At 38.5% G+C, this 20,090-nt stretch overlaps 1 protein-coding gene across 2 annotated transcripts in view; it reads right to left on the bottom strand.

The window, feature by feature from the left end:
- Positions 1 to 6,675: 6,675 nt before the first annotated feature.
- BTAF1 (B-TFIID TATA-box binding protein associated factor 1) overlaps positions 6,676 to 20,090 on the bottom strand; it is a 42,916-nt gene continuing 29,501 nt past the window's right edge. The window contains exons 21-38 of one of the 2 annotated variants that reach the window (XM_069019711.1): positions 19,848 to 20,038; positions 18,799 to 18,952; positions 18,599 to 18,708; positions 16,470 to 16,671; positions 15,909 to 16,057; positions 13,403 to 13,555; positions 12,783 to 12,904; positions 12,414 to 12,581; positions 12,147 to 12,224; positions 11,937 to 12,066; positions 11,149 to 11,290; positions 10,849 to 10,979; positions 10,298 to 10,423; positions 9,390 to 9,542; positions 8,600 to 8,811; positions 8,291 to 8,450; positions 7,541 to 7,711; positions 6,676 to 7,299 (exon numbers count right to left, since the gene is read on the bottom strand). In XM_069019711.1, coding sequence (XP_068875812.1) covers positions 7,153 to 7,299; positions 7,541 to 7,711; positions 8,291 to 8,450; positions 8,600 to 8,811; positions 9,390 to 9,542; positions 10,298 to 10,423; positions 10,849 to 10,979; positions 11,149 to 11,290; positions 11,937 to 12,066; positions 12,147 to 12,224; positions 12,414 to 12,581; positions 12,783 to 12,904; positions 13,403 to 13,555; positions 15,909 to 16,057; positions 16,470 to 16,671; positions 18,599 to 18,708; positions 18,799 to 18,952; positions 19,848 to 20,038 — 2,699 coding nt within the window. In that variant the 3' untranslated portion in view covers positions 6,676 to 7,152. Of the gene's footprint in view, positions 7,300 to 7,540; positions 7,712 to 8,290; positions 8,451 to 8,599; positions 8,812 to 9,389; positions 9,543 to 10,297; positions 10,424 to 10,848; positions 10,980 to 11,148; positions 11,291 to 11,936; positions 12,067 to 12,146; positions 12,225 to 12,413; positions 12,582 to 12,782; positions 12,905 to 13,402; positions 13,556 to 15,908; positions 16,058 to 16,469; positions 16,672 to 18,598; positions 18,709 to 18,798; positions 18,953 to 19,847; positions 20,060 to 20,090 lie in introns of both variants that reach the window. The other variant, XM_069019710.1, reaches the window with a different exon arrangement.

Here is a 20,090-nt window from a genome sequence, read left to right on the forward strand (position 1 = left end):
CCATTTGGAGTGTGAGGGATAGCAAGGGAACGAAGACAGGGAAGGGTTAGGCTGGGTATTAGGAAAAGGTTCTTCACCCAGGGGGTGGTTGGACACTGGAACACTTCCCCAGGGAAGTGGTCACAGCACCAACCCTGACAGAGTTCAAGAGCTGTTTGGACAATGCTTTCAGGAACGTGGTGACTCTTAGGGCAGTTGCAGGGCCAGGAGTTGGACTCAATGATCCCTTTCAATTCAGGATATTCCATAGTTTCATGACTCTGTGAAGGCAGCACTGACTGCTGCATCCTCAGGGCCGGTGTTGGGCCTTGGAGCTGGTGTGGAAGGGTTGTAGTTTCTCTCTCGGTTTCTGCACAGGTGCAAGAAACTGCTGGGCATTCATAGCCATCTGCCACTTAAACTTACTTGGACTTTGAGACTGGCTGGTTTGCTTTCTCCTTTGAGGTGCCACAGCAGGCTCCTGTGGTGGTGGTCAGAGCTACTTTTCCTGGGTAAGTAGGAAGGGGATGAAGCAGCACACATCAGGCTCCCAGGGGTAAGGCATTCTAATCTCTTCCACAGCAGTACTGCAGTGGCTTTGCCAGCTGTGACCACATCTATACTGCAGGCAAAAACACTGCACAGTGGGAAACTGGAAGAAATAAACCAAACAGAGCTAGGGAAAATAGGCTGACAGCAAGTGCATCCCATGTCCCTTCCTCCTCCTTTGCTTTCCCTGCCCCTACACAGCCCATGTAAACTGTCATTGGCATTTTTTCACTCTCCTTGCTTTGTTTGCTGCCTTGCTCTTCAGCTGATAAATAATAGGCACAGCCAAAGAGTGATGCAATTTCTGTGAGAACACAGAGTTCTGCATTTTATAAACAATAATTAACTACTGCTGAGTGTGCCGGCCCATGAGAAGCCTGAAATGCTGATCACATCTTGCAGCTCTCACCAGGGCAGCAAAGAAAACAGAAGTATCAACTTTGAATTCTGCCACGTTGTCCTTTCTGGCTTGCAAATGAACTGATTATTAAACTGATATGATGCCTAAGTGGGTGAGCTTTAAATTAGTTGTAAACAAAGAGAGACACTGGTGGGCTGGCACTGACTGTTGGTTTTGTTATTGTGTGTGATTCCTTCCTCTGCCATCTCTTGAAAACACATACTTTTGAATATGAGCATGGGCCGCATTTTGACTTTATGCCCAGAAGTGAGCTTTGTCCCTTTATATAGGTATCCAAATATGTCCAGATGAACATGAAATAGCAACTGAGTACCTATAGTTGACAAGATTGTTATGGTTTGTGAGTGATGCTATTTGCAAAATAGAGGCACCAAGAACGAACAGTTGCAAGTGTCCCAGAAGTGTTTTGTAATTTGGACTGTGTGGAGGCGAGGGCAGTGTGGAGAAATAGATTAGAATACAGTGCAGCATTTTCCTAAAGGCACACTTGTTTTGGTAATGCAAAGTCAAAAGTCAATTTTGCTGTTAAGTGAGGCAGCTCTGATTCAGAAGAAAGGCAGGAATTGGAAAGTGTCGTTCTCTGGGAGTTGATGTATTTTTAATGTCTTCCCTCTCCGACTACAGCAGAGATCATGACAAATTCAACTGACTTTTTCAAGCTCTGTTCTTGCAAAAGCAGATTTTAACATCTGCGTTAGCTCTTCCCTTGGCTTACCATTACAGATTTCTACTTGAAGGCTTTATTTCTCAGATGCTGGGCTGTGATTGATAATTAAATCTCTGCAAGTGCAGTATGAGTCATGAGAAACAGGGTCAGAATACGTAAACGTGTATCTGGAGAGTGCAGTATTTACTCGGAGAGAGCTAACGCAGAAAAGCAGCAAAAAGCACACAAGTTAAGCACACGATCCTCTTGGGCCGCTACCCGGAGCAGTATTCCCATTTTCTCAATGGAGCATCTAAGCACCCAGCCTGCATAAACTGTGAAATGTAATTACCCTGACATATGGGAAATCTCTGGCAGGCACAGCCTTGGCATGGATAGCACAGCATAGCCCTGCAAAGGCCCCTGGAACTGGAGTGTATTGGAGACATGGCCAGCATGTTCCGATAGCTCAGCTATTTCTGAGCCTCTGACTGAACTGCAGAGTCGTTCAACTTACTGCATCCCTGGAACAGCCATTTGGCAGGATGCAGTGTATCCTTCCTTTCTCCCCACTCCTGCAGCTTTTGCACCTGAGGCTGAATTTATGGGTTTCAAGTTTCTTCTGGCTAGATCAACTTCCTTCCCTCATCTGAAAAGGGAAATTGAGCAGTAAATGTTTTCCTTTAGCATGTGGAATTTTCCTCTTACAACTTAGCAAATCCCGGTCTAAATTTTACTTTAAAAGAAAACACTGAAGGTCATCATCTGTAAGAGGTTTTTTTTGTTGATTACTTGGTAAATTGTCAGAGACGCCCAACTCCAAGTTAGCTATCCACATGACTGAGCTAAGAAAACAGAACAAGTCTTTACCATGTAACCTTTTTAATGTTTGATAGCCTTAAGGAAGGATAGATGGCCTAACAAATTTCCTAAACCCATGTGTGATGGTTTGTGCAGATGCAAGGCTGGTGGGTACAACTTTACATCTTAAGTTGCAGATTTGGATCCCATTGTCTACAGGAAGTTAATAAAAATTAACCTAATAAAAAATCTCAACCTTGGCAAAGGACAACTTTAAAATAAGAGTTTCCCTCTTGTCTTCTTGCATATCTACTGCAGTATACACAGTGTAAGCATAGTGGATTTAGCTGTTGCCCAAGAAAAAAGATACAGAGGAGCTTGGCACAGACATTCTACTCTATGTTAAAGGTACCTAACTGTTAGAAGAAAATTCGAGTCTGTGTTGTTATTGCATAAGGCTTATGAATGGAGAGGACTTGGCATTATGAGCACCATGCCTGCTCCAACCAGCGGAGCTCATCTCAGCATTCATAGCAGCAGAGCTCTGCCTGTGCACACACAGAGCAGATGAAGAGCAGCTCCTGTTTGAGTGACACCCAAGATCACTGAATTATGTCAGTGTGAAGTTAGAACTCTCTTATTCTGCTCCTATGTGGTCCTCCCAGGCGGGGAGTGGCATTCCTGTACTGGAGAGGGCAGTGCTGTCAGTCTCACCAAAGGAAGCTTTCCCTTGCTGGGCAGAATCCCCGATTCTGCTCTGGCTGCCAGAGTATCAACTAAATTGTGATTCCTGAACATAAAAACAGACAGTGTAACTGAACAGATGCCTCCAAACCTGCTGTAGAGGAGAATACTGGAGAACTAGTGAAGCCACTAGAAGGTAAGGAGCCAACTGAAAGGGTTTCTGACACAAATTCAAAGGCCATGTCTTTTAATAGACCACTGAAAGAATTTAGAGGGATTATCATCTCTATAAAATACTTATATTCAGAGAACTGTCCTTGAAAGTAATTAACTTAAATGTGATTTAAAAGGTGAAATAATTTTTACTCTAAAGCATCTCTCTGCCTGGTTTAAAGAAAGAACTCCATCTTCCAAGCTTTTGATTACAAAGCAACTTAGCACAAGTCAGTTACTGCTGTGGTCCTTAAAAGCTTTAAAGCTTGCCCTATGCCAAAGCTCTGTTAACATGGCACACCAAGCTAGGTTTAACACTACATTATTTACCATTTGTAAGCAAGCTAATAAAAGCTTTGGTATGTGAATATGTTTTCATCTTAGAAGTTTTCCATAGTTTCTAACATGGCTTTAAAAGTTGCCCTACTTCTGCTTAATTAGAAATATGTGTTCTTTGCCTTACAATCTGCAGAACTATGAGGTAGTAGGAAAGGTAATGGTAAATGTAAGCATTTGTCTTTAAATCTGGCAATCTTAATCTAAAAGATAAGATATGTAAAGATAATGAACTAAAGCAAAAGACTCAACTTGAACTATTTGAGTTAAACTAAATCACTATGTATACCTTGGATATTCAGAGTAATTTCGCTTTCAGCAAGCTTGTAAAAAAAAACTTCCAAAAGGATTAGGGAGAAGGATAAAAAAACAACCTAGAAACCTGCAATAGTCATAAGTAAATTTGCAGAAAGCAAGCAGCTTCCTGCCTAAATGGATTCCAAAGATAACATGCATGGATAAAGACAGACTTGTTAGATTGAATTCTTAGTTAAACCAAGTACAACAGACATGGCAGAAGATGTGTTTATGCAGACCTGGTGCATGTTTGCAGAAGGTAGTTCTCCATTTAGTTTTAAGTAGAATTTCAAGCAGTCCTTAAGTTTGGTTGAAAAGCAGCATTATGTGCACAGTTGTTTCAAAGTCGTTCTTTCCAGCCCAGAATGTGGTCACCAGTAAGAGGTACTTAGTTTTTTCACAGGTTAGCAGCCTCTGAATCAGGAGCTACATTCATTCGGCATCTGTCTTTGGTGACTACTGGTGTTTTTTTGATGCTATTAAATGATGAGAGAGACAAGTTTAATTCAGTGCAAATTACACACAATGCATCAAGCCTTGAGTATGAGGCAGTGGAGCAGGCTGCCCAGAGAAGTTATGGATGCTGAATCCCTGGACGTGTTCAAGGCCAGGCTGAACAGATCTTGGAGCAATCTGGTGTCCCTACCCATGGAAGGGCTTTGGAAGTGGATGATCTTTAGGGTGACTTCCAACCCAAAGCATTCTGAGTCTCTGCGTGGTTCTACTCGGTTCATGTTTCTTTGGGCCTCCAATGACTCCACTTGCAGTCCAGTCAAGGATTAGGCTGTATCCCCATGAGCACTTAACCTGCACTAGGAGCAGAGCTGGAGGGCAAAATGATTGGTGCTAATAATCTCACATACTTGAAGGTTTCATTTCAGCCTAGAAATAAAGAAACTTTTCTGTTCCAGCCCAGACCTGGGTCTGGTCCAGCTAAACCATCAAAGAGATCAAACGCAGTTAGAGGCACTTCAAGAGCTAGCTATTTCTTGCTGGAGTTTTGCTATAAATGAATCCAGTTTGTGCACTGAGGACACTGCACAAGCAAGTCAGATCATGGCAAATGCTCTGCTAGTTTGAAAAGCATAGAAGAGCTCTTCATTAAATATTAAGGTAACAAACCCCCATTTTTTATATACTTGGTACAGCACTCCTGTTGGTTTACATTTCAAAGCATTAATTCACAGAACACTTAAGATCAGTCAGTACATATAATAATCTTGAAAAAATTATTCTAAGTTCTGCCTTCCCCTGTTTTCCAGGTGCAGGAGTCTTCTTGATGTGATATCCAAGAGAGCCATTGCTAAAATTATTATGGTTGCATAGCAACCTCAGTGTGATAAATAACTGGTTTAAAACAGTCCTGTGCTGTCTATTTCTTTTCCAACAGGACCCAAACAGTTTCTTACCACTGCACCTAATAAAACTTTTGAAGAAAAACATATGCATATGCAGTTTTTATGACTAAAGAAGTTTCTTTATTCAAATATCTCATTATTTCTAGGCACTATCACCAAATTACTGCACCAAGTTATCTTCAAGTACGCATTATTCCAGCATTGTAACTTCTCTGCAAACACCACCAAGCCCCATCTTGTCTCCCCTGCTTGGATCATCAGCTGAAAGCACAACAGAAATAGTCTGAATGTAGAAATTAACCAATATAATACTCATAATCCAGCTGTAATTTCCAAAAGAGTCACGTTTTTTATGTAGCCAGTTAAGCCTTCTCTACAGAAACAAAACTAAACATGGACAAACTCAACATACAACTTATATATTCCCAGTTTGTTTTATTTTCATGGAATGCTAATTTAGTTACAATCTGGCAGTTCATAACTACTGAAATGTGACATTAATTCATCTCCAATGCTGTAGAACTGTCTTGATTTATATAGTTTTAAAACAATCTTATTTTACAATAGTTGAGGTCTCTGGTGGTTTTTAAGCTCTGATGCTTAAGCACACAGCAAGCTACAAACCTTAGGTTTTATATTTATACATATATTCTATGTATTCAGACAACTGCTGTAAGTTATCTATAATTTAATATTTATAAAAAGTGCATATACTGGTACATATGCACATCTAGAAACACTTTTACTACTGCCTCCCTTTTTTATAAAAAGCTGCGTAACATACAGCCATATTATTCTCACTCACTGCTATTAAAGTCTTTTACTATCTTTGTTACACAATTTTAACTATTCAGTTACCTCAAACTGATGTAGGTATTTCTATGTATATTTTCTCCTAAAGAAAAAAAGTCCTCCCTATTCCTTTAAGAAGCTTTAAGTCATGCATCAGTTTAGTACACAGTCACTTTTACCATGGATTTTAGAATCCTAGACAGTGTAAAATCTACTTCTGGAAAATGTCTGTCTGTATATTTAATTTCTTCTTTTAGTTACAAAAAATATATAGGATTGAAACATACTGAATACATGCATCTCTCAAAGTGGCTATATTCTAGCCTTATAGATAAATTTAAAAAGTACACCCTTGCTAACAGGATGCAAACATGACCTCAAATAGGCCATTACCTGTATTTAATAGAGCTCATTACATTAAAAAGTTCAAGTCAGCTGTTCTCACAAGATGGTGTCAAAAGACTGAAGAGCGTGATATATTTATAGTCAATGTACAAAGGTGGGTGCACAGGCCTAGTGCCATTCTGTTATTCAATACTTTCAAGGCTTCTAGGCTTTGCCTCTGGTGGTGTAAGTCCTGAAATGATCTGAATGAAAGCTTAAGTTGAAAATTGTTTTTTTAATACACCATAAAAGCAAGTTGTATTTAAAAGAAAAATGTACACTGAACAACCTGAAGTACTCACTGAAACAACTGTACAAAACTATTATAGATACAGAAAGAAATAATGGTGGACTTAACTGCAAACACAAGTAACACTTGTTAACAAATGTAAAAACCTGCTTTGTTTTAATTCTTCTACCAAGTAAGAATTTGCAGCTGTTCAGAACAAGTAAAATTCAAACCACCTCAATGTTTACATTTGAAGTTTTTATACAGTGCAAACGTTTAAGACAGAATAACTTCCCAGTGAAACAGCTGACACTACTTCGTGCCAGTCTTTTGAAGATTCTTCTTTCAGTAAGTAAGTCTATTTACAAATTAAGCTAAAGGTTCACTCTATATGCTTTGAAGTTTGCTGAATATCAGCAGAAAAATATGTGAACTAGCAGCAGTTGTATTACAAACGTGATGGTTACTTTAATGAATGCATAAAGTTTTCAAGACTGTATTCAGTGTCATACTGCTCTTGATCCCACAGTTCTCCAAGGTTTTCGAGTACTGATTTCATTGATGCTTTCCCAGAAGAGGTAGAGGTATCTGCTTTTTCAGTTTTTCCATCCTTTGCAAAAGAAAAAAAATTCCTGTTAATATACAGAATAATGTTTTCAGGAATCTAACAAATTCTTCAAGTCTGGTAATTCTTCTGGGGAAATATCACTTCCTCCTGTTGCTCAGAGAGCTGTCTACTATTCATCAGTCCAACTTAAGCATTCATGTTATTAAATTTTACATTTCAAAGCAAAGCTGTTCCCTAAGCTGACTCTTATTTTTGGTAGGTATTTGTAAAAATGCTTCTTTACCTTGTCAAGAGTGAACAGATCAAGAAGCTGCTCTGTTCCCATGCTCTGTAGGCTTGCATTTTCTTGGCTGATCACTGTATTTGCAATATTCATTTTGAACTTTTGAAGACCCATGATCTTCTCTTCCAGAGTTCCCCTGGTTATCAGGCGATACACATTAACAACACGTTTCTGAAAGAAAAAAAGCACACTTAGCTAAAAAGTATCATCTTAGGGTACTCTGGAAAGCATTAGCTTTTAGTGTTTATCATGGACATTCTGGAGGCAGTTTGGCTTGGAGTTACCCTTCAGTAACTGTACTCAGTCTGACAGACATTAGATGGAAAGCACAAGACTGTGCCACTATATAGTAGAGGCATCTTCAGTTGCATCTGTAATCCAGAAGAATTCCCTGCTTTTTGCAGCTCTAGGGGAAGACTAACAGCATTCATTCTTGCCCTGTCCAAGCACCAGAGAAGGACAAACCTGTGGGCTGCTCCTTCAGTTCCCTCTCTCACTCCTCAGTCATCTCTTCCTTCACTGAAGTGTGATTCTTCCCTGGGCTCTCCCCAGCAGCTCAGGAAGTACAGAAGAGAAGACTTCCCAAGTTGGGGACAGATTTAAGTACACACTTCAGCAGCTGGCATATTTGCAAGAAATAAGTATGAATGGAAGCTTGGTAGAAACCCACAGATGTCACTTATACATTACAATCTCACACGAGTTCAGTAAGAAAAAAGCCACCCTTATGGGAAATGAAGAGGTTTTCACCTGCCCAATGCGATGTGCCCGATCCATGGCTTGCAGGTCTCTCATTGGGTTCCAGTCATGTTCCACAAATACAACTGTGTCAGCCCCTGTCAAGTTAAGTCCTAGTCCACCAACATGAGTGGTGAGCAACAGTACATCTATAGATGGGTCATTATTAAACCTGTATACAACAAAAAGTTAAGTATGGTAAGTTTCATTTAAATAAAGAATTTATGAACCTCATCTGCTCTGAGGCAGACAAAAACCCAATTCTGCACCATCTAAATAATAAACTTGGCCTCATACTGGTTATGAGGAGATAATGCATACCGGGAAACAATGGAATGTCTCTGCCCAGCAGGGATGCTGCCATCAAGTCGTAAGTAAGTAACTGAAGGTAACTGAGGTCTGAGAAGGTCATGCTCCACTATATCCAGCATACTCTTCAGCTGACAAAAGATAAGCACTCTGTGCTGGGCCACAACAGCTTCTGTACCGCCTTCCGAAGATCCACCATTCCCCAAACCACAGTCAAGTAGCAGCTTTAAGTAAAAGAACATTAGAGTGTGTCATTAAAATGACTGCAGATCTCACGTAAACATTGACATTTGTTGATTATCAAAAGTAGAAATGAGAGAAACAAACTGCAGAAGGAAGTATGTAAATGACAAGTCACTTAAATGATAAGAAGGCAAAGTTTGGCTTCACAGTCAAACTATGAAAAACTTAAGAGTCACCAGAAAGCCATTTTCTTCACTTACTTAAATTCTATTCTAAGTAAAGCTATGTAATGCAATCTAACTTTATCAAGGAACTTGTCTCCTATATAATAAATATGAAAAAAAAATCTGCAACAAGAGGGACAAAAATGAAACAGAAGTAAGGTTCTTCGTATGCCAACAAGTTATATAAACATCGCCATGAAGACTGTGCTTCCCCTCCCTCTTGAATTACCAGGGAAAATAAGGCATGTCCTGAAACACACTTGCAATTCTTTTTCATTTGCTACATAATTTTATTAAGAAGAGTTTTCATAGTGATGACATCTTCAATAAAATCCTAAACTGTAACATCAGTAGAGACATTTAGGAAATTTAAGGCAAAACACACATCCACCTACTTGTTTCAAAGCAGACAACTTAGGTGCATGTTGGATATCTCGAAGGGATGAATTCTGAGCTGCAAGTTGCTCTGTAATTCTTTTATATTCTGGATGTTGGGTTGTGAGCACTAATGCTGGATGGTTGCAGAGCTTCCGTAAGTACTGCAATGCCTTTAATTATTTAAGAAATGAAGTTCAAAGAAATAATTAGCAAGAACACAGTTACAGAAAAAGGATTAACAGAATTGATTTTAAGTATGGGGGTCACTTGGCCACATTCCACAATCTGGACTTTATGGTGTATTTTCATCAGAATTGCACATTTAAAACCTGCGTTTCAAATTGTATCTAAACACTGTGACACTCATTGTGATCTTGGGTCCCTCTTTTCAGGAAAAGTGCAGATTACCATTTCCCACACTTTCATCTGAGTCTGCAATACAGGAAATGGGTTGGGAGCAGTGCAGAGCCTTTGAGAGTAATTGTCTCCTATTAACCAAGAGTTAATCTGCAATTCTGTAAGATCATGAACCTTCACAAATTCAGATCTAACCGTAAGGAAACATTTTGTCCATATTTTATCATCTTAATGTTGAAGTGTAACAGCTGATGAAATCAGAATTACTTCCCTCATTCTGAAGTTTTGCTCTCTCAGTACTCAGCTTTTACAAGATCCACAAAACAGCTGAACACCAGTTGAGCAGATCACATTAAAAATACACGACAGTGTTACGCTTCGTAAGACACAACCAAAAATTTCAACATAATAGCTATATATCACATTCCAGCCATAAATACTCTATTTAGATCATATGGCCACAAATGTCTAAGTTTACTGTTTTGATTTTTGGTTTTTACTAAACCTATAAATACAGTTACCTAAAATGTATGTACTAGGAAATAAATATTACTGAAAAAATCTGTACCTGAAATACATGACCTGTAGATTTAAGCTTTGGTTTTTCAGTTTCTTCATTCAGTGAAATTGAAGAAACTGTTTCATCAATATCACATTTGGCACGAGACTTGGCAAAATCTTCATAAAGCTGAACCTGTAGACCAGACAAGAGAATGTGTGTTTTTTCCTGACAGAAGATAGACAATCCTCTTCAGAGTTTAAATTCAGAATTTTATCTTGAAACATCATACATCAAGAAAGCTATTTCATATCTGACACAAGAGAACCACTAACAACACAATCTCTTGCCATTTATTTTCTTTCAACTTGGAAAGTGTTATTAAAAAACAAATTGCAGATGCCTAGGTGTTGTTCCTGAAAAATGCCAGAAATTAAGCTCAAGAAATACTCTATTACTACAGGACTGGAATTAGTTTTTTAAACACATACTAGAAAATCCTTTTAGCACATCCAGAGAATGTCAGAGCTGATATCAGACTGACACAGGAATACAGAATTCATGCCTTTGTGGTCTTAATTGTGCTGAAAAATAAACTTTCAGCCACTTTTTATGCATACCTGCAGAGGACTGAGAATACAATAATAATCTTGAATAATTTTGGGTGGCAGATCTTGCAGCACATCCTCTTTCATTCTCCTTAGCAGGAATGGCAGGACTTGGCGGTGCAGTGCTTCCATTGCAAGTACCCCTAGTGAGGGCAACAGCAGCAGTGTTTGAGAAGAAAAACACTTTTTTTCAAAACTTTCAGCTCCCCCTCAATCTCTGATGTTAGAACTGACCACGCTTTTTCTTTTCATTAGCAGTTCTCATTTAAAAGGCTAAAACAAAACCCCAAAGATTGAACATTTGATCCTTACCAGCCTCTTGTTCTCGACTGGAGCTTCGAGCATCTCTGCTTGCCAGGATTGGTTTGCCATAACGAGCCGCAAATTGGCGTTCAGTGCCCAAGAATCCTGGCATTAGGAAGTCAAACAACGACCACAACTCTAAGACGTTGTTCTGAACATAAAAGAAACATTTGATAAATTATTTTCAAAAGTAATAAATTGTTGCAAGGTATCAGAAAAAATTTCCATGTATATTTAAAACCCTACAAACCTCACACTACAACCCAGTCCCAAGCAGCTGGAGCTTGGCTCTTTTGTCCATCTGAGTTACAGAATACCTCTGCATACACTTGAATGTATAAATGGACTTCCCACTGCGTCCAACACCTTAAGCCACACCCTGCATTCTTCTGGTTAACAAAATCCAGGACACAACAGTAGTCTTAGTCCCGGGTGAGACAGAAACTGCACAGGCAGTATCATTGGGACGAAGCTCAAAATCTAGAGATCTCAGAACTGAGTTTCCTGCTAATTTTTATTTCCTGCTTCCCTGCCTGACACTTACAGAAGAAGTGGCAGAGAAAGTCTTGCTGCCAACTTTTGAACCCCATTAGTATCACAAAACCTGCATTCATTCCCCTATACACAGGTATACCAGGAAAGGGAAAAGATGTTGTTTTGAGCATTTAGCAGTAAAAGGCTGTTTTACAATGTATACTTTGAACATGATGATTGAAAAAAGGTTCAATAAAATGGAGTGCAAGATAGGTGTATTTTGTTTATTTTCTACTATTCATCCAAAATAGAAAATTGGTTACCTGGATTGGTGTCCCAGAAAGAATTATCCTGTAATTAGCAGTCAGTTGTTTTACTGCTTTTGACAGCTTTGTTTTTCCATTTTTTATTACATGGCCTTCATCAAGAATGCAGTAATTAAACTTAATATTTCTAGAAAAGAAAAACACAGACTTAAGTAGCATTTAAAATTCTAAGCTATTAAAAACCTCAGAAAATAAGCCAATTCTTACCTGAAGAAGTCAATGTCATTTCTTACAACATCATATGAAGCCACTATGAGATTGTGTCTTTTCACCTGGTGTTGCAATCTTAGGAAAAAAAAATAATGAGGAGTTAATTGAAGTGTTCCTTACACGTTATTATTTCAGCCTTTAAAGGTACCATCACAAGTGTTGCCATGCCCACAAACTATGCTTCAGTAGTAATAGTAAACTGAATTGAAAAATGCCATGTGTGATATTTTACTCTAAACCAGTTCTGAATGCAAAATGGATTACCTTGCTCTCTCAGTAGGAGGTCCGGTATAGTGCAATGGATTAAGATATTCTTTTGAGCAGAATTTGCCCACTTCATCCACCCAGTGTCCCGTGAGTGTAGGAGGACATACCACCAAGGAGGGAAGAGGAACACTGTCCACCAGTTTTGTTCTTGCATACTCCCGAGCCCTTTAAAAGTATAGAATAGAGTTATTAACAAGTTCTTTTTCACAGAAGAGTTTAGGTGGGACCTGGGGAGGCCACCTGGTCCAACCCCCCCGTTCAAGAACAGCCACCTACAGTTACCCAGGACTATGTCCAGATTCATATACCACAGATAAGACCTATCATTAAAGTCTAAGAATTTTCTTAGACTTTGTTTAAGCTTACCTGAGGCAATGATCACCTGCAAGAATGCAAATGGATTGTAAAGTTTTTCCTAAGCCCATGTCATCACAAAGAATTCCATGAAGTTTGTATTTATTGAGAAATGCAAGCCAGTTCACTCCATCCTGAAATCAGAAAAGGAGAGTGCCTCAAGTAAAAACTGGCTTTTTGCTAGTTAAGCTTCAGTTCAAACATCCGTATGTTCTATCACCCAGCACTGTCAAACTAGGAGCTGGTTTCCCACCATAAATGCATCCACTACAGCCCAACCCACTACAGGAGGGAATAAAGGGAACAACAAACAGCCAAATGGTACAGTGAGGCCTGGCTTTGCAGTGGTGGGCTGCCACAGTCAGTGTGAGCAAGGCACAGCCCATTGGCCATTGCCAGAAAAAAAGGCAAAATCCAGAGAGGGGAAAAAAATATCATTGGAACAGTGTAAGAGGCATGCATTACTTCATTTGTTCTTCCTTATCCAGAGTCCAAGATACACACTGCATACCTGAAACCAAAAAAACTCAAAAAATCCACAAGAAAAATGCCAGTACCTGAACAACTCCTACTATTCCATGACTACTATTCAATCAGACTGGAACTTTTAAAACAAAAGTGTAAGTTATTACCTGCTGGTATTTTCTGAGCTCTGCTTTGATTGGTACTGGGATTTCATAGTTTTCCAATTTTTTTCCATCCAGTAATTGTTCCAGAAAGTGACGTTCTTTAGCCTTCATTCTGATTAATTCTTCAGACATGTTTGGTGGGTCTGGTATTCCAGCCTAGGAGAACATTTTAAAGCAGTAATGTAAGGGCTACAGGACTTAACTGCCACAGCGAGGAGAAGAAGAAATTAAACCTCATAATCACTTAGACATTTTCAACAAACAGACAGTAAAGTTCTGCAATCTTCTCAACTGTAAGAATCTAAACTCAGGATTTAAATACTATATTTAGCTATACTTGTTTGATTACTTGCAGGTCAACACATGCGGGGCTGTAAGGTGCAAGAGACAAATCCTGCCCCAGAAGGACATGCTGAAAAGATTGATAGAAATCACACAGAAGATGGAAAATCCTGGTCATGCTTTTAAGATTCTACAAAGACTGAGCTATTCTACCTCTAATCAGAGAGTTTATCTGGCTGGCTAGGAATCGTATGACACCCACTTCTTTTGAGCCACAAGCTACCATCCAAAGTTTGAGGGATTTTTCTCCTACTCAGCAGAATTAGATCTCAAGTGATACTGAGATCCGTAAGATGAATTCAAGCAGTTGGAAACTGTTGGGAGAAGGAAAAACCTGAACCCCTCTAGGTTTGTAGCAGCAGACGTTTTACTTCCTAGGTACTCCCCATACCAGCCCAGAAGCCCTTAAGAAGGCATTTAGGGGCCAAATAATACTCATTCTTGCTTGCTAAAAACATACAGTAGCAGCAGAGGCACTGCTATTTTCCCACCATCACATCTTTGGGTCATCCCATTTTTCTGGGCCACCTCCATCTTTAGTCAGCTTTACTTCAAAACCCAACTTACTAATCACTTGCAGAGGGCTCCTGGCTAAAAAAATACCTCTAGCAAATAATTCCACCATGTATGTGGTTAGTAAGGAAGAGGGATGTTAGTAGTGCCTCAGCAAGGTATTGAAGTACATACATACATACACAGAGACAGCAGCCTCCTTGTTCAATGCTCTGCCTACACTCCCTTTCAGAAGAACTTATCTGCAGTATAAATACTGTGCCAGGTAATCTCAAGCACGTTGTCAACTTGAAGCAGGATTGCTTATCAATACAGGTTTGGTCAAGTTGAACCATTTATCTTATAATCCTTCTCTCAGTCATACATTTTTATGGTTGAAGGAATAATCAATTTGAGCATATAGATGCATAGTTAAGTTCCCCCAACTCACTTAATGCTATTTATCTATTGTTAAATAAAACTCAAAATATTGTTCCATGACAATACCACTATTTTCTCTCACTATTAATCTGCTCCACTCTATGCTTTCATATTTAATACAGTTCAATAACCGATACTGAACTTTCTTAACAAGAAAAGGAAATTTTAAGGCGCTTCTTGCATAACTATGGAAAAGTATGACGTGACCATGCATATGCATACAATTCATAAAACAGTACAGTAGGTTTTTAAGAGATGCTCACTAAATTTTATTAAAATAGCTGTAACCCCCCCCCAAACCCTAAGCTATATGTATTCCAAAGGACAGTGTTTAAGATGCATATGAAGAAGGGCACTGGTGCAAATAGCACTGCAAGGAACATGCTACAAATTAAGTTCTTCTCTGTTCACATTCAACATCTCAGTGTAAGCACACCATAAGTGCTCCTGTTAAGGCAGACTGCTAGTTATCAGATTCTAAGGTTCTATTAAGTTAAACTAAAAACTGAGATAATAAAAAACCCATTATGCTGACAACTGTTTTTCATGATTGACGTGGAAAATCTAACCTGTCTTCTATTACCATCTGGTGGTGACATTAAGTTATTTAGAAGCACTGTAGTCCTTGTAGCACAACACTGGAAGGTGTCTGAGGTATGCAAGTTGTAGCAGGAGTGAAAGACTGAAGCAGATCTGTACTAATTAAACACTACTGCATCATAATACACAATATTTTGCCTAAGTATGTAGGGTGGTGCTTTCTGATTTTAAGAACTAGTAATAAGTGACTCTACTCATCTCCACACTATTTCTGTGACTGTTTATTTTTGATTTTTCTTTTAAATCAGTATTGCTTTTGTGCATTTCTCTTGACAACATGCACAGCAACACACATACCTAAGGAGAGTGCACATATAACTCCTAAAACTTTTAAGACCAAACTCAGAAAAGCAGCCTTACACACAAAATTAATGAATCTACCATTTATGTACACAGTTGAAATGAGCTTCTTACAAAAAGAAATTTCAACATTAAATTAGAAAATTGCTAGCACAGGGTCCAATTTTGCTCATTTTACTTCTAATGGACACATAGATTATCTGATATGGACTCAACACCTATAAAACTAGTTACTCATTCAGCATTTAATAAGCCAGAAGCCTGGACTTTGCAGCTGGTAAAGAGTGGATCCAGGACAGGTCACACAGCCCATATACTTACAGCTCAAGCTTACCTCAAGAGGCATCAGTCTAATCAGTGTTGCAAAGCACTGAGTAGCCATAAAACGTACACTGTTTGTCTGATCACTCATTCTACCCAGAACTGGAACCACTAGAAGAACAATGTATGGAACAATACCAACATCCAGCTGCTCCATCACACCTGGAGTGGTTATTAAGGAAACAGTTTTTACTGCAGTTCAGGTTTGTCTGACAAATACATACCCAGGAGATTCCACACTCAGTAAATAAGAGTCATTAATTGTTACACCCAGGTGAATGAGTTTTTTAGTAACAAAGCAATGCAGAAGCAGAGAAATCTGATCTACCCAACTACTTTCAGCCAGCAAAGTGCACAGTTTGAGAAAATGAATTACCTCCACCAAAATATCACTTGGTAGATAAAATAGAGACAATGAAAATCAGTTTCTTCTATTTCTTTCCTGAGGAGAAAAAAACAGCTTAGTATTTTATTTAATTCCTCCTCTAATTTTTTTCAGGCGTCCGTTTCTGTTCACCCAAATGAAGCAACAGCAAAGAAGTTTCTGCATTTTTGAATATGCACACAAGGATACAGGCAAGTGCTTCAATTGCACCTTCTTGTTTGGTGTTGTCATCTATTGCTCCCAGCCATGGTAGAACCTTCTCTAGAAAGATATTCATTGTTTCCATGGTTGCTATTTTGCTCATAACACCCACACAACGGGAAGCCATGTGTCTCACAGCAGTGCTGGGATGTTGAAGGCACATGTAAAGATGAGGCAAATGCTGTATTAACTGAATAAAAGAAAAAGGTGCAGGGAGTAAAGGTTAATATGAATTATAAACAAATTAGTGGGGGTTTTTTTTTAGAACTAGTGTCTCTAAGTAATTTAAGAACGCTTAAAATGGCTCCTTTGCAAGATATAAATGCTTAAATGAAAAAAAAATTTCAGAAGAAAAAGGCAATTTGAACTTTGAACATGTATTACTTACTCCCCAATACAGATAAAATTCAGAGTAACAAAATATTTAGCATTTCAAAATATTTAGCATAGTCAAAATGAAAATTGATGAAGCCCTTAGTTTAACAAGGAAGTGTTTCACACTGAGAATACAGAACTAAATAACCATAACTTTTTATTAAAAAAAGAATTTTTTCTTAAATATAGATACATAGATTTAAGAATTCCTTCCAGCTAGCAAACCTGTCCTACACTCATCCCCTTTGTGTTTAGGCAGATTAATTATTCATGTTGGGAATCTCAATAATTCTTTGTGACAAGGAAGACACCCAGAAGGAAATCTGCATCTCCCCAGCAGGGTATACACATATGTCTTTGGTGCACGTATGTGTCTTCTTTTTAATCACTGCAGATATGCTTTTGTATGGGATACTAAATTAAGCAGATGGTCAGGTTTTTCCTAATGTGAAAGTCTTGAAATACTAGCTTTGATGAAGCAAGTTCAGCCTCTTTGACTTTATATGAATTTTTTTAAAACTGCACACACTATTAGCACCACCAAAATCAATCTACACAGTAACTACATGCCATATATATGTGTATATATATATAAAATGCACATATTAAAAAAGTCTATGTCAGATGCTAAATGCACTAAAAATCACTTCTGTATTTTATTAAAATAGGTAAGAAAAAATTCCACGTTTCTTCTCCATCTGCTCAGAATTCTACAGCCATTCATTATACCCATCCTTTCCAGAGTTTTGGCCTACTTATTCCTTGCATGGGAGCCTTGTCACGTATTTTTGTCATCCTGTTGCCCTTCTCTGTGTCTCTTCCACAGCTACTACACTTATTTTGAAATAGAGTACTGCAGATATGCTAGTACTGAAAATTGTGTTAGAACCAGGCATAAAGATGACTTTCTTGTTCTGCTTGTTCCTCAACTTTTTTTTTACCAGTACTTTACTGATACTTTCACAGAACTATCCCAACTCCAGGATTCGCTCCTGACTAGAAACAGACAGTTCAGAGAAAGAAAACATTTTTTAAATATTCAGATCTAGTCTACTTGGGGGTAAACTGAGGTCTCCATAATTTTTGCATTCCCTGCACAGGCAGCCTTTCTGACAACCTTCAGCCTGGTACAGAGTAGCCAGGCAGTAAACTGACTTCATTACTACCATTTTGCTCCCACTCTGGCCGCACAAACTGCATGTCAGACTATTATAAGTCAAACCATTTCAGTCAGCCACACAGTGCTGCATAACCACATTTTTTTAACATTTATCACATTTTCATAACAAACAGAAGACATAATATTATCAGTCTGTTCTCCAGGTTTACGATATACAGAATTAGAATAAAGCAGAGCAGAGATGCTGATTCAAGTGTAACATAATAGCATAAATATTATAATAACTCAAGTGTTGGATATGAACTTTTTGGGATCTCATCCAAAACATGGTAGGCCAAGGCTAAATTTTTAGGTAGCTGTTTGCTTTTGTGGTTTATTCTACAACCTACACAAACTACAGAATTTAACATCCTATGGAATACAGGGGAAAAAACAGGTTTAAAACTACACAGCTTAACTGCTGAAGGCTAATGCATTCAATTCATCAAGACGAGAACAGGCAGGCTATGGAGTGACTAAAATACTATTTGAGCAAAATCAGAAAAACATCTAAAAAAGAAAAATAAAGACTTGAACCACTAGCAATAAACAGACTGAAGTGTTTCATACAAAAGCTGGTTACCAGAGGATGTAGCTGAGTATCCATTGAAGCCGCTGTTGTTTCAAAAACCTGCAAGGAATTTACCAGCTCCTGGGCAGGAGCATCTCCTTTTTCCAGTAATGACTTTCGGTCTGGTAAAAACAGAAAAGGTGTTCATTTTAAGACTGACATACTGGCACCAGCCTGCCGCCCCTCCCAGCTTAAATCAGAAGTGTAATTACCAAAATTATTTATGTGAATGTTGTTCCTTAACGAACCAACCATAGCATCCCAAAGATGTGGCAATCCTGTTGCCATTTCAGCACCAAAATGTTTAGCTATAGTAGATAAGGCAAATTCAGCTCCTCTTCTCTGTACAACATAAGGTTTCTGAGCCTAGAATTAAACAATTTAACAAAGTGAGGTCAGGTACATTTAAGAATAACAATTATTGTCAAGGGTGACATCTCATTACATAGGCATTCAATTCTGATTGTGTTTATATCTACCTACAACACATTCACCAAGAGGTTTTTTCCCCAAGTTAATTACTTTATTCTTTATACATGTAAAAAACAAATAATCTTTTCCAGCTAATTATTTAAAGTGAGATTTGGCCTCTGCTGATACTGGTCCATTTCAACAAGATGTTTTCCAAGTGGTTCCAGTTCCAGAACCTCAGATATTGCCAATACAGTGACAGCAAGAACAGTAACATACTAAAAAACTTACCAGGACCAATACTTGATCTGTTATTTATCCCCCTCTCTTGTTCCCACCCTCTTTGGCAAGCAGAATTAGTAAAACACACTAACAATTAAGAACAAAACCCACAACACTGTTTAAGAATCACAGTCCTGCCTAGAATCTTACTAAAACATGCTGAAGGTTCTAAATTAATAAAAGAGAAGAGTTTAGAACATCAAGTATGAAAGTCACACAGACATCCTGTTTCACAGTCATATTTCAATTACTGGTTTTAATGCTTCAGAGGCATCCAGCAGGCACTGAGATGACCAACACTAATATGGGCAGGACACAGTTTGCATCCTCTTGTGTTTGTTCCACATTTTGTGGAAATCCATCTGCATGAACTTATATTGATATTCATATTCTACAGTAAATATAAAATTTCAGGAGTTAATAATGACAAACATTTAAAACACCAAACATAAGCTGCTTGCATCACAAAACTTCTTGTTTTGTGATGCAAAACCCTGGCCATCCCTACTACAATGGTATCAGCTCCAGTGAATTCAAAGTGTTGCAAATTCAAGCTTTTGAAATGTACCTCATCAAGTTCTGTAGGAATGCTTCCACTGCTGCCTGTGGGAAGATCTGCAATAGGGGCTTTTGGAGCTTTTGGAGTAGGACCTCTTCGACTTGTGATGGCAAAAGCAGCTTTCTGATGTCTGTACAGTGTAATTATTCCCCTGTGCTTAGTAACTGTGTGCTGCATCCCATCTTTATCCGAGTTGGGCCCTAAAAGAAAAGGGAGAACAGCTGACAACAATTTAAGCTGCTGCTTAACACA

The sequence above is a fragment of the Aphelocoma coerulescens genome, chromosome 6, assembly GCF_041296385.1.
Source record: "Aphelocoma coerulescens isolate FSJ_1873_10779 chromosome 6, UR_Acoe_1.0, whole genome shotgun sequence".
NCBI lineage: Eukaryota > Metazoa > Chordata > Aves > Passeriformes > Corvidae > Aphelocoma > Aphelocoma coerulescens.